This window comes from Natrix helvetica, assembly GCF_964273705.1.
Source record: "Natrix helvetica genome assembly, chromosome: 2".
In the NCBI taxonomy this organism is placed as follows: Eukaryota; Metazoa; Chordata; class Lepidosauria; order Squamata; family Natricidae; genus Natrix; species Natrix helvetica.
Genome location: NC_138552.1, coordinates 81117008 through 81130152, shown reverse-complemented (window position 1 = coordinate 81130152; position 13145 = coordinate 81117008). Strand labels below are relative to the sequence as shown.

The following is a 13145-nucleotide window of genomic DNA, read 5'->3' as shown; positions in this document are numbered from 1 at the left end:
TGCCAAAATGCAGGCAGTCAACAGAAATAGCCTGCAGTACTATATTTTCCAAGGCGCTGCTCTGGAGAGTCCAAGCAAGGGTTAAATACAGCCAATCTGCCCAGAACTGAATTGAAACTTTAAACCACGCCTCTGGTGCTGATTATCTTCAGTTTTTTTCAATTCAGCTAGCCCAGTGGACGCGCTTCGAGTTTCTCTTCAATTCTAGATAGATTGCTTGGACTCTCAATTATATTACTGAAAGGAAAAGATCATGTTATTTACTTTGGAGCAGGCTTAGTGAGAGAAATTTACTTTAAATCCCAATTTGGCTTCTCTCTCACCCCTTGGTCCTCCCGGTGTCCATTCTTGCACGGGCCCCGCAGGATCACAGACAGCTGTTGGGGAAGCACGTGGGTTGGACTGCCGATAGCAGCGCCGCCGCAGCGGCCCTGCTGCGGGAGGAAATCGTCGTCCGTGCTTTTTACAAGCCGGCGTTCGGCGCGGGCCCTCAGGGCTCTCCTAAGCATTAGCAGCAACTTTAAAATGTCTGGAGAGGTGGCAGGGAGTTCCAACCTCCATTTGGAGTCGCCTGTTTTGATTTCGATTTAACCGCATGCCGCAGCTGCTGAAGCCTGACTCATAGCAGGAGCCGCATTGAGACCTCATTGACCGGTTAGACCGGCGATCTGGGCCCCTAGCCTTTCGGACTGAAGCGTCAAGTGCTTGTGGTCGCCTGGATCGCAACCCTTCCTGCAGGCACTGGGAGCTGGATTTGCTCGTGCCATAACCCTGCCTGGCTGAATCTCTTCCTGCAACCTTCTGTGTCTCTTCCTGAGCATTTTGGCTTGCGGTGGGCTACTATGAGGTGGTGAGTGGAGGTGGTTCCCTACCTGTCTCGTTTAAGGCCTTTTATTAACGCCATGGCAGATCAGACCCCAGAAAACCCTGAACCAATGGGGGTTTCCTCCAGAGCCTTCGCTAGGCAGGCTGGCAAGGCTGTCAGGGAGGCCATCAGAGGCAACAAACCTTATTCCAAACCCGGGCCTAAGCAGGGATTGGGGCAGGATAAGGATGCCATACGCTGTCAGAAGGCCCTAGAAAAACAATTTTCCAAGGCCCAGCAATAGGCCCAGCTTCCCAGTTGGCGGACTCTCAGGAATCTTCCAGAGAGGTTGCCCATGCCCAGGCTCAACCTATCTCTGATAGCGAGGGGGAAGGCCAGAAATTCTCGCCCACGGCTTCTTTGGCCATGGCAATTTCACCAGGTCCCTCGATGGTGGATCAGGCCGACCTCTTCGCCTGTCCTTCGGACCTGGAGGAGGGGCCAGCCCCCGTGGGGCCCTTGGCACTGCAACTTCCACCCCCCAGGCCCGGCCCCAGGCTTTGCCCAGTCGAGGACCATGGGCCCAACCTTTCAGCAGAAATGCAAGAGGTCATCAACAGGGCTATTTCCCAGGACATTGAAGCAGGCATGCAACAGAGAGGCAAACGCACTCGCAAGACCCGCCATCTGGAGCCCCAGGCAGCTCCCAGTATTGCATCCTTCTCCCAGCCTCCTCAGTCCCCCCATTCCTCCCTAGCCTCAGAGGATTCGCCCTGGGAGGAAGAGGAAGACATTACCTAGGCAGGAACCCGAGTTCTCGGGGGATGAAGGTGATTCTTCCGAAAAGCCTACCTTTTCGGGCCTATTTAAATTGACCAACTTGAAAACCATCCTGGATAAAGCTAAGGTAGCAACCCGCATGGGGTCTACCTCCTCGGCTCCGACGGCCCAAGACCCAGATGATCTATCTGGGGACCTTTTTGAAGAACCTGTGTCAGCCCAGGAGATAGTCCCAGTTCCCAAACTATTCCTCAACATGGTTCAAAAGCAATGGGCGCAGCCTGCTACCATGGCTACCCCCAGCAACAATGATAAGATGTTTTATACAGTAGATACCAGCCTGGAGGATTTGCTTAAGCTACCTTCAATTGATCCTCCCGTGGCGGCAATCACCTCTACGTCTGTTCTTCCCCCTGACTTATAAGAGGGGCTCAAGGCTGAGGACAAGAGGACCGAGACTGCTTGCCACAAAACTCACCAGGCAGCAGCATGGGCGATTAAGTCATCCACCTCAGCCTCCTTCCTTTCCAGGGCAGCCCTGCTTTGGTTGAGGCAGTTGCTGAGAAAAATTCCGGCCAAGGACACCAAGTTGAGGCAGAATATAAACAAGATCATGGTAGCCACAGAGTACACCGCCAATGCCACCCTGAGCGCTGCCAAGTTTGCCTCTCGAGCCCTAGCATCTAATGTCACCACCAGACGCCTCTTGTGGCTGAGACACGAACGTGGATATGCGTTCCAAGTGGAAGCTTGTCACAGCCCCCTTTAAAGGGGACAAGCTCTTCGGGGAGGTCCTGGATCCTGTCCTAGTAGAAAACAAGGACAAGAAGAAGGTGATGCCATCAGTGACTAAGAAGTCCGATCGGAAGGGTCCCAACTCCTACAGGAGGCAGGCCTTTCGGAACACTGAGCCTTCCACTAGCTCCGCCCCATTTCATCGGGCGTATCCCCAGCAAACCGATTGGTCCCAGGACCGTCAGTCATTTCACGACAGAGGTCGCCAGCAACACTACTCCAAACGCCCCTTTCGGGGGGGGAGGTTTGGTTCACGCCCCTTCAGGAGATACAAATGGCCATCAACGATCAGCTCCCCTAGGAGGGTGTCTCCAGTTATTTCACGCCAAGTGGGAGCAGATTATGTCGGACCAGTGGGTCCTACAAACGGTCCGCATGGGCCTCACCTTGGAGTTCCTCTCCCTCCCCCCCGCCACTTCATCAGGTGCCCAGTCCCTTCATGCCCAATCAAACGGTCTCTCATGGAACAGGAGATCAGGCATCTCAGGGATATCAGGGCCATAGAGGCTGTTCCAACGGATCAGGAGGGGACAGGATTTTATTCAATCCTGTTCCTGCTTCCCAAAACTTCCAGGGGGTGGAGGGGAATATTGGACCTAAAAAGATTAAACTATCATGTAACCTATCGGAGGTTCAAAATGCAATCCCTCCAGTTCATCCTGGGATGCATCAGGCCAGGGGATATATTGACATCCATAGACCTCAAAGAGGCCTACCTCCACGTACCCATCCACAAAGCCCACTGCCGGTACCTGAGATTCACCTACGCAGGCCACCATTACCAGTATCGAGCCTTGCCATTCAGCCTATCATCGGCCCCCAGGACATTTATAAAGGTCCTCGCAGCGGTGGTGGCCTTCCTCAGATCTCATCCAATAAGACTGCACTGCTACCTGGACGATGTCCTCATCCAGTCGTCATCTCACCAACAGGCAACCAGATACCTGGACTACACCATTCAGGTGCTTCAAGACCACGGGTTCTCCATAAACCTGGAGAAAAGTCATCTTCTTCCGACAACCAGACTACAACATCTAGGGGCCATCATCGACACCGTCTCCTGCTGGGTCTTCCTGTCTCCGGAGAGGGTGACCAGCCTCAGGGAGAGGGTCACACAAGTGCAGCGGTCACTCCTTGCGAAGGTGGTTCAGTTGTCTCAGCTTCTATGCAAAATGATCTCATGCCTGTCCATCGTGCCTTGGGCAAGACTCCACTCCTATCCGCTCCAGTGGCTCCTGTTCCCTTACCAAAGGGCCAACGAAAGCAGCTCGGCGAGGCTAATCCCGGTCTCCTTAGAGATACGGTGTTCCCTCAGGTGGTGGTTGTCCCCTGCCCTGACAGAGGGGTACCCCTTCAAAGAACCCGTCCGTCTCACCATCACGATGGACGCCAGCCTTTACGGCTGGGGAGCTCATTGCCACAGTCAACTGGCGCAGGGCAGGTGGTCTCCTTCCGAGGCTGCTCACAGCATCAACTGGCTGGAGCTGAGGGCAGTCAGGTTGGCCCTCCGCCAGTTCCAGACCAGCATACAAGGGCGCCATGTGCGGATACTGACGGAAAATGTTGCGACAAAGGCGCACATCAACCGCCAAGTGGGCACTCGCTCCAGATCCTTGATGTCAGAGGCTGAAGTCCTAGGACGGTGGGCGGAGAAACAACTCCTGTCCCTACAGGCGGAACACATCTCAGGCACGACCAACACCCAGGCGGACTGGCTGAGCAGGGCCATGGACGACCACTCGGTGTGGCGCCTGCCTCCGCACCTGTTCCAGCAATTGTCCCAGAGGTTCGGCCATCCGCAGGTAGACCTGTTCGCCACTGCATCCAACACGCACCTCCCAATATTTTTTACGAGGTCCCACGACCCGCGTGCCAAAGGAGTCAACGCCTTGCACTGCCCTTGCCGCGGGGACTACTGTACGCCTTCCCTCCGTTACCTCTACTTCCCAGAGTCATCCGGAAGATCCTGTCGGAGGCGGCAGAGGTACTGCTGGTGGCACCGTTCTGGCCCAGGAGAACCTGGTTTGCAGACCTGGTGAGCCTCTCTGTCGAACCACTGTGGTGGATCCCTCCGCAGGAGATCTCTCTCAGCCAGGGGGCTCTTCAACATCCGGAGCCCCAGTGGCTGCAACTAGCCGTCTGGCACTTGAGAGGGATCTCCTGAGCAGAGGCAGTTTCTCGGCCAAAGTGATCTGCACCATCCAAGCGTCCAGGCATCCATCCACGACCCGGATCTTTGACGCTACCTGGAGAGCCTTCGCCAGCTGGTGCACTGCTCGTGGATCTTCAGCCTCCTCAGCCTCGGTCCCTGTCATCCTGGACTTTCTGCAAGATGGTTTGGACAAGGGCCTGGCGCCTAACACTCTACGGCGTCAGGTGGCGACAATTTCAACCATTTTGTTCCCGATGGACATTCCTCACTCGGCCGGCATCCTACCATTCACAGTTTTCTCAGGGGCGCAACTAACCTGAGACCCCCAGTGGTTCACAGATATCCATCCTGGGACGTCAACGTAGTTCTACGTGCCCTTATCGCCCCCCCCATTTGAACCACTCAGAACTGCCAGTCTCAAACATCTGACATTTAAGACAGCATTTTTGGTCGCCATCACCTCAGCTCGACGTATTTCGGAGTTGGCTGCCCTGTCCATCAGAGAGGACTTATGCTTGATTCGACAAGACAGGGTAATTCTCAGGCTGGACCCGTTGTTCATCCCCAAAATCAACTCTTGGTTCCACCGAGCCCAGGAAGTAGTTCTCCCGGACTTTTGTCCACACCCTAGATATCCTAGGGAGAAACGCTGTCACTTGCTAGATGTGCGCAGGATGCTTCACAGGTACATCAAGTACATGGCAGGGTTTCAACGATCTGAATCACTCTTCATATCATTCCAGCCGGCTTCCCAGGGCAGGAAAGGGTCCTCCTCTACGATCGGAGGGTGGCTGAGGGCCTGCATCGCCCTTGCTCATGTCCTGCAATCCAAACCTGTGCCTCACCACATTACAGCACATTCGACTAGGAGCACCACCACCACGGCAGCCTGGGCGACCCAGGCACCGATTGAGGAAATTTGCAAGGCGGCTACCTGGACTTCGTTGTCTCCATTTGTTGAAATTATAAGTTGGACAGCTTTGCAACAGCGGAATGGACATTCGGGAGGCGTGTTCTTCAAGGCATTCACACCAGCGGAGAGACTCTGAATGCTGCTGCTTCCTGCCCTAGTGACAATTAGCTTGGGCATGTCCCTTGCTTGGACTCTCCAGAGCAGCGCCCTGGAAAACGACCATTGTCTTACCTGAAGGGTCGTTTTCAGGGCGCTGCAAAGGAGAGTCCACCCCACCCTGGGATCTGGCTCCGGTGGTGACAGTTTGAACGTTTACGGCCAGTTGGTTTAGTTTTCTTATTGACTTGTTTGCATTGTTGGACTTTTCAGCGCGCAACAGTTCCACGTCTTCATTGAAAAAATCTGAAGATAATCAGCACCAGAGGCGTGGTTTAAAGTTTCAATTCAGTTCTGGGCAGATTGGCTGTATTTAACCCTTGCTTGGACTCTCCTTCGCAGCGCCCTGAAAACGACCCTTCATGTAAGACAATGGTTATTCTAACCACTATACCACTGTGCAGAAACCATATTTCTCAGAAAATACTTTCTGAAAACAATGTATTGATAGACAAAATCAGTCATTTTATGGTTCATATTGTGCTGTGTAAAACTGTTTAGTCATAAAATTTATTTCATCTCTTAAAACTGTTTAAAGCAGGGTGTCCAAACTTTTGGCTTGCCTGGGTCTCCTTCGGTGAAGAGGAATTGTCTTGGGCTGCATATAAAATATATTATATAATTAATATATATAAATCACATAATAATGTTAATATTTATGAACTTGGGCTACATTGCTAACTGTGCAGGGCCACAATTGCCCTGTAGGCTGAAAGCTTGACATCCCTGGACTGAAGTTTATAAGGTGGGTTTGGGATAATAAAAATCCAATCATGACCACCTATTCAATCTATCGATCAGCATTTTCTAAAGTAACATAGAAAACCCATGTCTTGAGAGTAAAAACAAAAACAAAAAATAGTATGACTGCCAGAATGAGAAAATTTTACAAGCTATTCTTAAAACATTAGCCACAATTAATAAAAGCTAGCGTGATCACCTTGATTGTTGTATGTAGGACAAGAAATGAAAGTGTTATATAAACTATATATAACTGTATATAAACTCTGTTTACAAACTGATATTTTTTCCTGGAACTTTTGCAACCTGTGCGGAATTAATTGGCCTTCAATTATTACTATTGAGAACTTGCTACTATTACATCTTGTAGGGATTAATAATTCATAAGTAATTAGGAAATTAGGTTCATGGTTCAGTATTGTTTTACTATCTCTACAAGTCATACGGATGCAAGATATACTGAACATAATTTATGAATAGTAGAACTGCTTATATTTAGGATTGCACTCTGTATCAGATCTAGAGGCTAAGTTTACAAGTGGATGGATAAAGGAATCCTATAGCATTATATTACATATTTTTCCAGGTGTTTTTAAAGCTTGAAAAAAAGTTCAGATAGCAACAGGGTGGAAAATCCGCAAAACATTTCTTGTGAAGGGCTGTAGGAAGATTTGAGTAATCAGGGCTCTATGTTTGAAGGCAAAATTGGTTTGTGGCCATTGTCTGATAAACCATAACCATCAGTGGTCTTCTAAGCATTTTGTAAAATTAATGCATTTTAATGAATACAATACTTTAATAATATACCTTTCTATAAGAATGTAAAATAGTCTAGCCTGATTTAGCCAAAATCCATCTTACTCCAGCATTTGTTTTTCACAATGGCCAACCAGCTACTGCTGGAGTCCTCATGAGCATGAGGAGAGAAAAGTTTTTTTATTATTGTTTGAATGATAACTGAAGACATGATTCCACCATCCTGGAACTAACATTGAAGTTTCAGACTTGCATTCATGAATTGTTCAACCTCCTTTTAAAACCATCCAAACTAGTGGTCATGTCTTACAGTAGTGAATTTTCATTAATGTTCCATTGTGTTAAAATGTATTTTCTTAAGTCTGTTCTAAAACTAACTAATCCCATTAGATAATTCTAGATCCTAATATTTGAGAAAAGGGCAAAATATTTTCTCTATCCTTGTTCCCCTTATGAACGTTATTGTATACACACTGAATATCTCCCATTTCAAGTATGTAGTATACAGTGCTTCACACAGTATTGCACACCAAATGTGAACATACCACTGCTTTGAATAATGCTGGCAATTTCATCTTTGAACCATTTCTTGATGAACATTAGCATACAGTTTCCCCTTTTCGCAGCTGGTGCACACTAAGTTGACACCTTCAGTGAATGATCTATTATGACATAATGATCTTTTTTCCTGGGTAGTTATAGGAATTCATCAATGTAAATATGATTTTGCCCAGCGACCACCATTTATATTTACTTGAAGGGAATTGTATTTGCTATTTAACTCCATTGAATCTAAAGAGCTTTCTGAAGTTCTACACAGTCACTTTTAGCTTTCATTATATTGAATAGTTTGCTATTATCCTCAAACTTATCCACCTCAGATTTATCTTCAGTCCAGAGCATTTACGAGCAAGTTAGAAAAGCTGGTCTTAACAGATCTTGGAAGGATTTTGATCTTATTTTCTTAATTAGTGGGAAAAAAGGTTCATAGGTACCTACATTTTGTTTTCGGCTTAACATTTTAAGCCAGTTAATAATACATAAAGTCCTCTTATGCAGCACTAATAAGTATAATCAAGAACTTTTTATGAAAGATGTTTTTAAAGGCTTTTTGTAAAACCAGATTACATGTTGATTACAGATTATATCCATGCCCATATATCACTTGATACTTTAGTTGGTAAAGCCAGAGTTACTTTTGCAGAATCCATGAATTATCTAATTTCAGCAAGGTTTGATCTTCTGTAAATTAGTTATTTTTATTTAATTACATTTTCCATCAGTTTACTCTGAATCTATATTAAGTCCAATTTTTCAGAATGAACATTAAACTGATTCTAATCAATAATTTTAGGCTCTCCCCTGCATCTTCTTAAAATTGTTGTAACAGTATTTGACTTTTAGTCCTTTGCTTTGGATCCAGCGTAAGAGATGTGCCACGGTTTTGCAAAGGATACAGCAATCCTACATTTGACTTTTTAAAGATCTCTCAGATGGGTGTCCTCAGAATCTGCTGTTTCTGTATTATTATATAGGTTCTCTTTTTACCTCAGTTTACTTTATTTCTGATTTACTCCCTGAGAAAATACTTGCTCTGTATTAGTTATTTGGTGTGTGTGTGTGTGTGTGTGTGTGTGTGTATGTATGTATGTATGTATGTATGTATGTATGTATGTATGTATGTATGTATTTCTGTTACAACCCCTGGTATGCCTAAATATGGGAGGAAGGTCACTACTCCCTCTTTCTGTCCTTCGGCTCATCACAGAAGACCATGCAGGCAGAAAACCATATTTTTATTTTTAATGTTGCCTTTTTATATTTGTGTTGTATTTGTACTGATAAATAAATAAAGGGAGACTAGTATAGATCTATTTCGAGCTAATTAGCTCTCATCAGCTAGCCATACAGCCCAGGTTCAAATCCCAGTAAGGGTATGGCTAGCTGATGAGAGCTAATTAGCTCGAAATAGATCTATACTAGTCTCCCTTTATTTATTTATCAGTACAAATACACACACACACACACACACACACACATATATATATATTCTGTGCCAAAGGCGAATGCTAAATATTTGGGTTTTTCTACAATATCTGAATCTTCCTTGAGCATTTCTTTCCTTCTTTCCCATGTAATTTCAGGGTTATAATCCTATTTTGCAGGAGTGGAAGAATTTAGAAAAATATTTCAAAATGTTTTGCATTTACCTCAATATCATAGCAATTCTATGATTACTTCACTATTTTTTCAGTGGAAGTATATTGATTATTTAAATGCCTTTAATTATTTAGAGGAAAATTAGGAAGCAATATGCATTGACATAGTTTTATTTATATAGTTCAAATGAAAATTGAATATACTAACCAAAGCTTTGCAAATACTAGACAATGAAAGTAAGTATTTCACTGATAAACTATCTTTACACAAGCTACTGCATTGACAGGTATTCTCTTTTTTAGTTGCAGAATGTGTATTATGTATTCAGGTTTTGGAGTTATAATTTGGAAAATCAGGTTTCTAACCATTAGTTTGCATTTTTTTTTAATGCAAGTATGGCCATCAGGTACTTCTATTCACAGGGTATGTTATGACAACTTGCTCCAAACCTGTCTTCCTAAAGAAGGGCGCACATAGGACTTGGGTCTTTGCCCAGTATTCACAGTGACACCAGTCTTATAATTGTAGTATTAAAGTAGGGGTTTTCACACCTCCTAAAAAAAGAAGAATACTATTAACCTCTCATAGTTCTTTGCTGTATAGACACAGAGGCATCTTGTTTGATTGACCCTCTGATTATAATAAATTATATTGTTCAGATTTTCCAGGAGGATTCTGGTAGGTTTTTAGAAATGGCAATAATTAGTGAGTTATATTATTTCTCATGTCACTATCTCTAGAAAAAACAAGGCTTTATTCAGTTATACTGTATCATAGATTTAAACACTGAAATATCTGACCATTTGAAGTAATGTATACAGGGTTTTTCATATAGATATTTTAGTAAGAACATTATCTTCTATTAGAAGGACATGTCTTCTTTTATTGTCTCCATACCAGAATAGGCAGTAAATATTGCCTATTACCGTCACAAAGATGAAAGTCAACTACTGTATATGTCACAGTAGGTTTATTAACTAATTTACATCACTAAATTCTTTCAACAATAGAACATATTTTATCAAATTTCTATTTTAAAAATACTTTTTGGAATCCGACATAGAATTGAATATTTGGAATTATATACAAAATGCCAACTAATTGATATTGTATTATTTTAATTTAAGGCTTATACTCATTTAAGCTTTCAAATAGTACTGTACATCTTTTGCATGCCTCATAGCTAATTTTATTCTCAATATTTCCTCTTTTAAGGAAAATTGTTTTAGGCATGCCTCTGTGTGATGAAATAATCCTGAGTTCACCAAATAAAAATAAAACTGTTCTGTGGAGCCACTTTATTTTCCTGACTTTATAATGTGTAAAATCTATATGAAATATAGACACTTCTTTTTCAGTGCTTGGAAAGGTGTCTAAGGGAAAGGAAAGATTATAAATTAATGTATACTACTAGAAGAAGTGAACAGCTACTTTCTTAATGGCATATTTTCATTTTCTACCACAGTTCCCCAAACTGTAGTGGTTGAAGGCAACTACAGAATCAGGCATTTTCCTGCTATTTGTACCATCTATAAATACTGTACTCAAAAACAGTTCAGCTTTCTTATAGCTGTTGCTTAAACAGAAGAATGTTATGCTAAAAGAGCTCATTTTCACAGTTACCTCTTTCCTGGCTTATCTTTTGGCATATGTTCATGAGATAACTTGTAAGGAGAAAAGAAAAAATAAAGAGAAACCAGTATGATGGTTTGCGCCACATTTTTTGTGGGGAAATTTGGGCATTGCCATTCAATTAAATACAATGGAATTTTATTAGGACAAGAAGAATGTTACAATCTGAATTGTAATTTGATGCATTAAAAGTCTTTGTCATGGAACGACATACCAGTCACATTATATCTTATGTTTCATTGTCCAGTTTATTGAACCTATTTTTCATCTACAGTATTTAGAAGCCTATAATCCTTTCAAAGTGTACAAAAACTACAAATTCCTTTGAAATATTTCTTTGAAATTTGAAATAATATATGATTATAGAAAGTCCTATAAAATGTATATTTGGACAATTTTAATAGAATTTGAATGAAGTATTCAGCCGTGAATGGATTGCAATTGCTATTCTAAATGAACTAATCATTATTTTATTTTTGTTTTATTTTTTCATTCCAGTATATCTTGAGGATAGTTTTGTAAAGTCTGGAGTCTTTAATGTATCTGAACTTGTGCGGGTGTCTAGAAGTAAGTCATTTTCATTTTCTGAAGTTTTATTTTATTTTTGGATGTGTAATTAGATTTATATTTGTATAGGTTGCTATATGATTCTTTCCAGAGTTGATTCCTTATAATAGTGCCTCCAGTTACATATCTAACAATACAGGTAGTCCTTATTTACCAACTACTCATAGAGCAACCATTTGAAGTTACAGCAAAGCTGAAAAAAGGAAGACTTATGACCAGCTCTTAAAGTTGCAGCTGTTGCAGTGCCCCACAGTCACATAATTGTAATTCATATGCTTGGCAACAAACACATATTTACGATGGTTGCAGTATTCCATAGTTATTTGATTGCCATTTGCAACTTTCTCAGCCGACTTTTGATATGTAAAGTCATTGGGAAAGCCAGTAGGTTGCCATCACATGATGATGTACTTAACAACCAGCAGCAGTTTGTTTAATGATTACTCTGAAACAGACTTCATAAGTCAGCACAGTCACATGGCATTTCACTTAATGACCATGCTGCTTAGCTGTGGAGTTGCCGGTCCAAATTGTGGTCAGTAAGGACTATGAATGATGTAGCTAATGCTATATAACACACTAGTAAAATTTCTATGATTGATAATTGTTTAACCTATGGTGGTTGATCACATCAATTCACCTTCAACGTGGATTAAAATCTATATTGGAATTCGTTTCTTTTATTTGTAAGAAAGTTATAATCTATAAATAATTACCTGGTAGTATGTTCTCTTAAACTTGATGGGGCTTACGTCTGTGTAAACAGATCCAGGAATTTTAAGCATTCAAAATACATTGCAACTCTTTACAGATGCACAATAGTTTTGGGCCCTTTGGTGTTAACTGTATATAAACAAATATAAGACACATGTGTTAGTGACATGAAAACAGAACATGTAACTTTGAATAATGTTAAATGGAAGTTTATTTTCAAAAGCCATTTTTTTATTTCACAAAACAACATTTAAAGTTCATTATTGCCTTTAGATCAGTGATGGTTAACCTAACTGGAGTGTGCGTGCCAGAGGACTGGAGTCCAGAATAGAGCAGCTGGCTGAGCTAGTTGTTCTTCCGGGTTCTGTTGCGCACATGCATGCTGGACAGCTGGTCAGGTGCGCATATGTGCCGGATAGCTGGTGCTGGTGTGCATGCGCACCGGCCAGCTACGCTCTTCTGGATTTCAGCACATGCATGCATGACAGCTAGTTGGTTTTCATGTGAAGACCAGCTGACCAGCATGCATGTGTGCAATAGAACCCAGAAGAGAGCAGCTGACTGGTGCGCATGCATACCAGACCAGCTGGCCAGTGCACATGCACGTGATGGAACCTGGAAGGGCAGCTGGTGATGGTGCGCGTGCCCACAGAGAGGGCTCTGCGTGCACCTCTGGCACATATGCCATAGGTTCACCATCATGGCGATAGACTGTGTGACTTGATATGTGTGAGAATTGGAGAACATACATAACCAGTTAATAGGGGTATGCAGAGCTTCCTAGAAATATTTTTCTGTAGGAAATCTTTATGAGAACCAATTCCTTCAAAGGTATCTTGTGAAGCAGTATGTCCAGCTGCATTTAGGAATGGTCTCCAAAACTGATGCTCTGGGAGATGGCTGACAGGAGCCTGCTTTGAAAATATTGGGTTGAGCTCATTCTGGGTATCCATGAGCACTGCAAGCTATTCTGT

At 43.3% G+C, this 13145-nt stretch overlaps 1 protein-coding gene across 8 annotated transcripts in view; it reads left to right on the top strand.

The window, feature by feature from the left end:
- NFIB (nuclear factor I B) overlaps nucleotides 1-13145 on the top strand; it is a 234868-nt gene that overhangs the window by 144535 nt on the left and 77188 nt on the right. For all 8 annotated transcript variants that reach the window (XM_081943227.1, XM_081943221.1, XM_081943220.1 and 5 more), the window contains exon 4: nucleotides 11389-11457. In XM_081943227.1, coding sequence (XP_081799353.1) covers nucleotides 11389-11457 — 69 coding nt within the window. The remainder of the gene's footprint in view (nucleotides 1-11388; nucleotides 11458-13145) is intronic.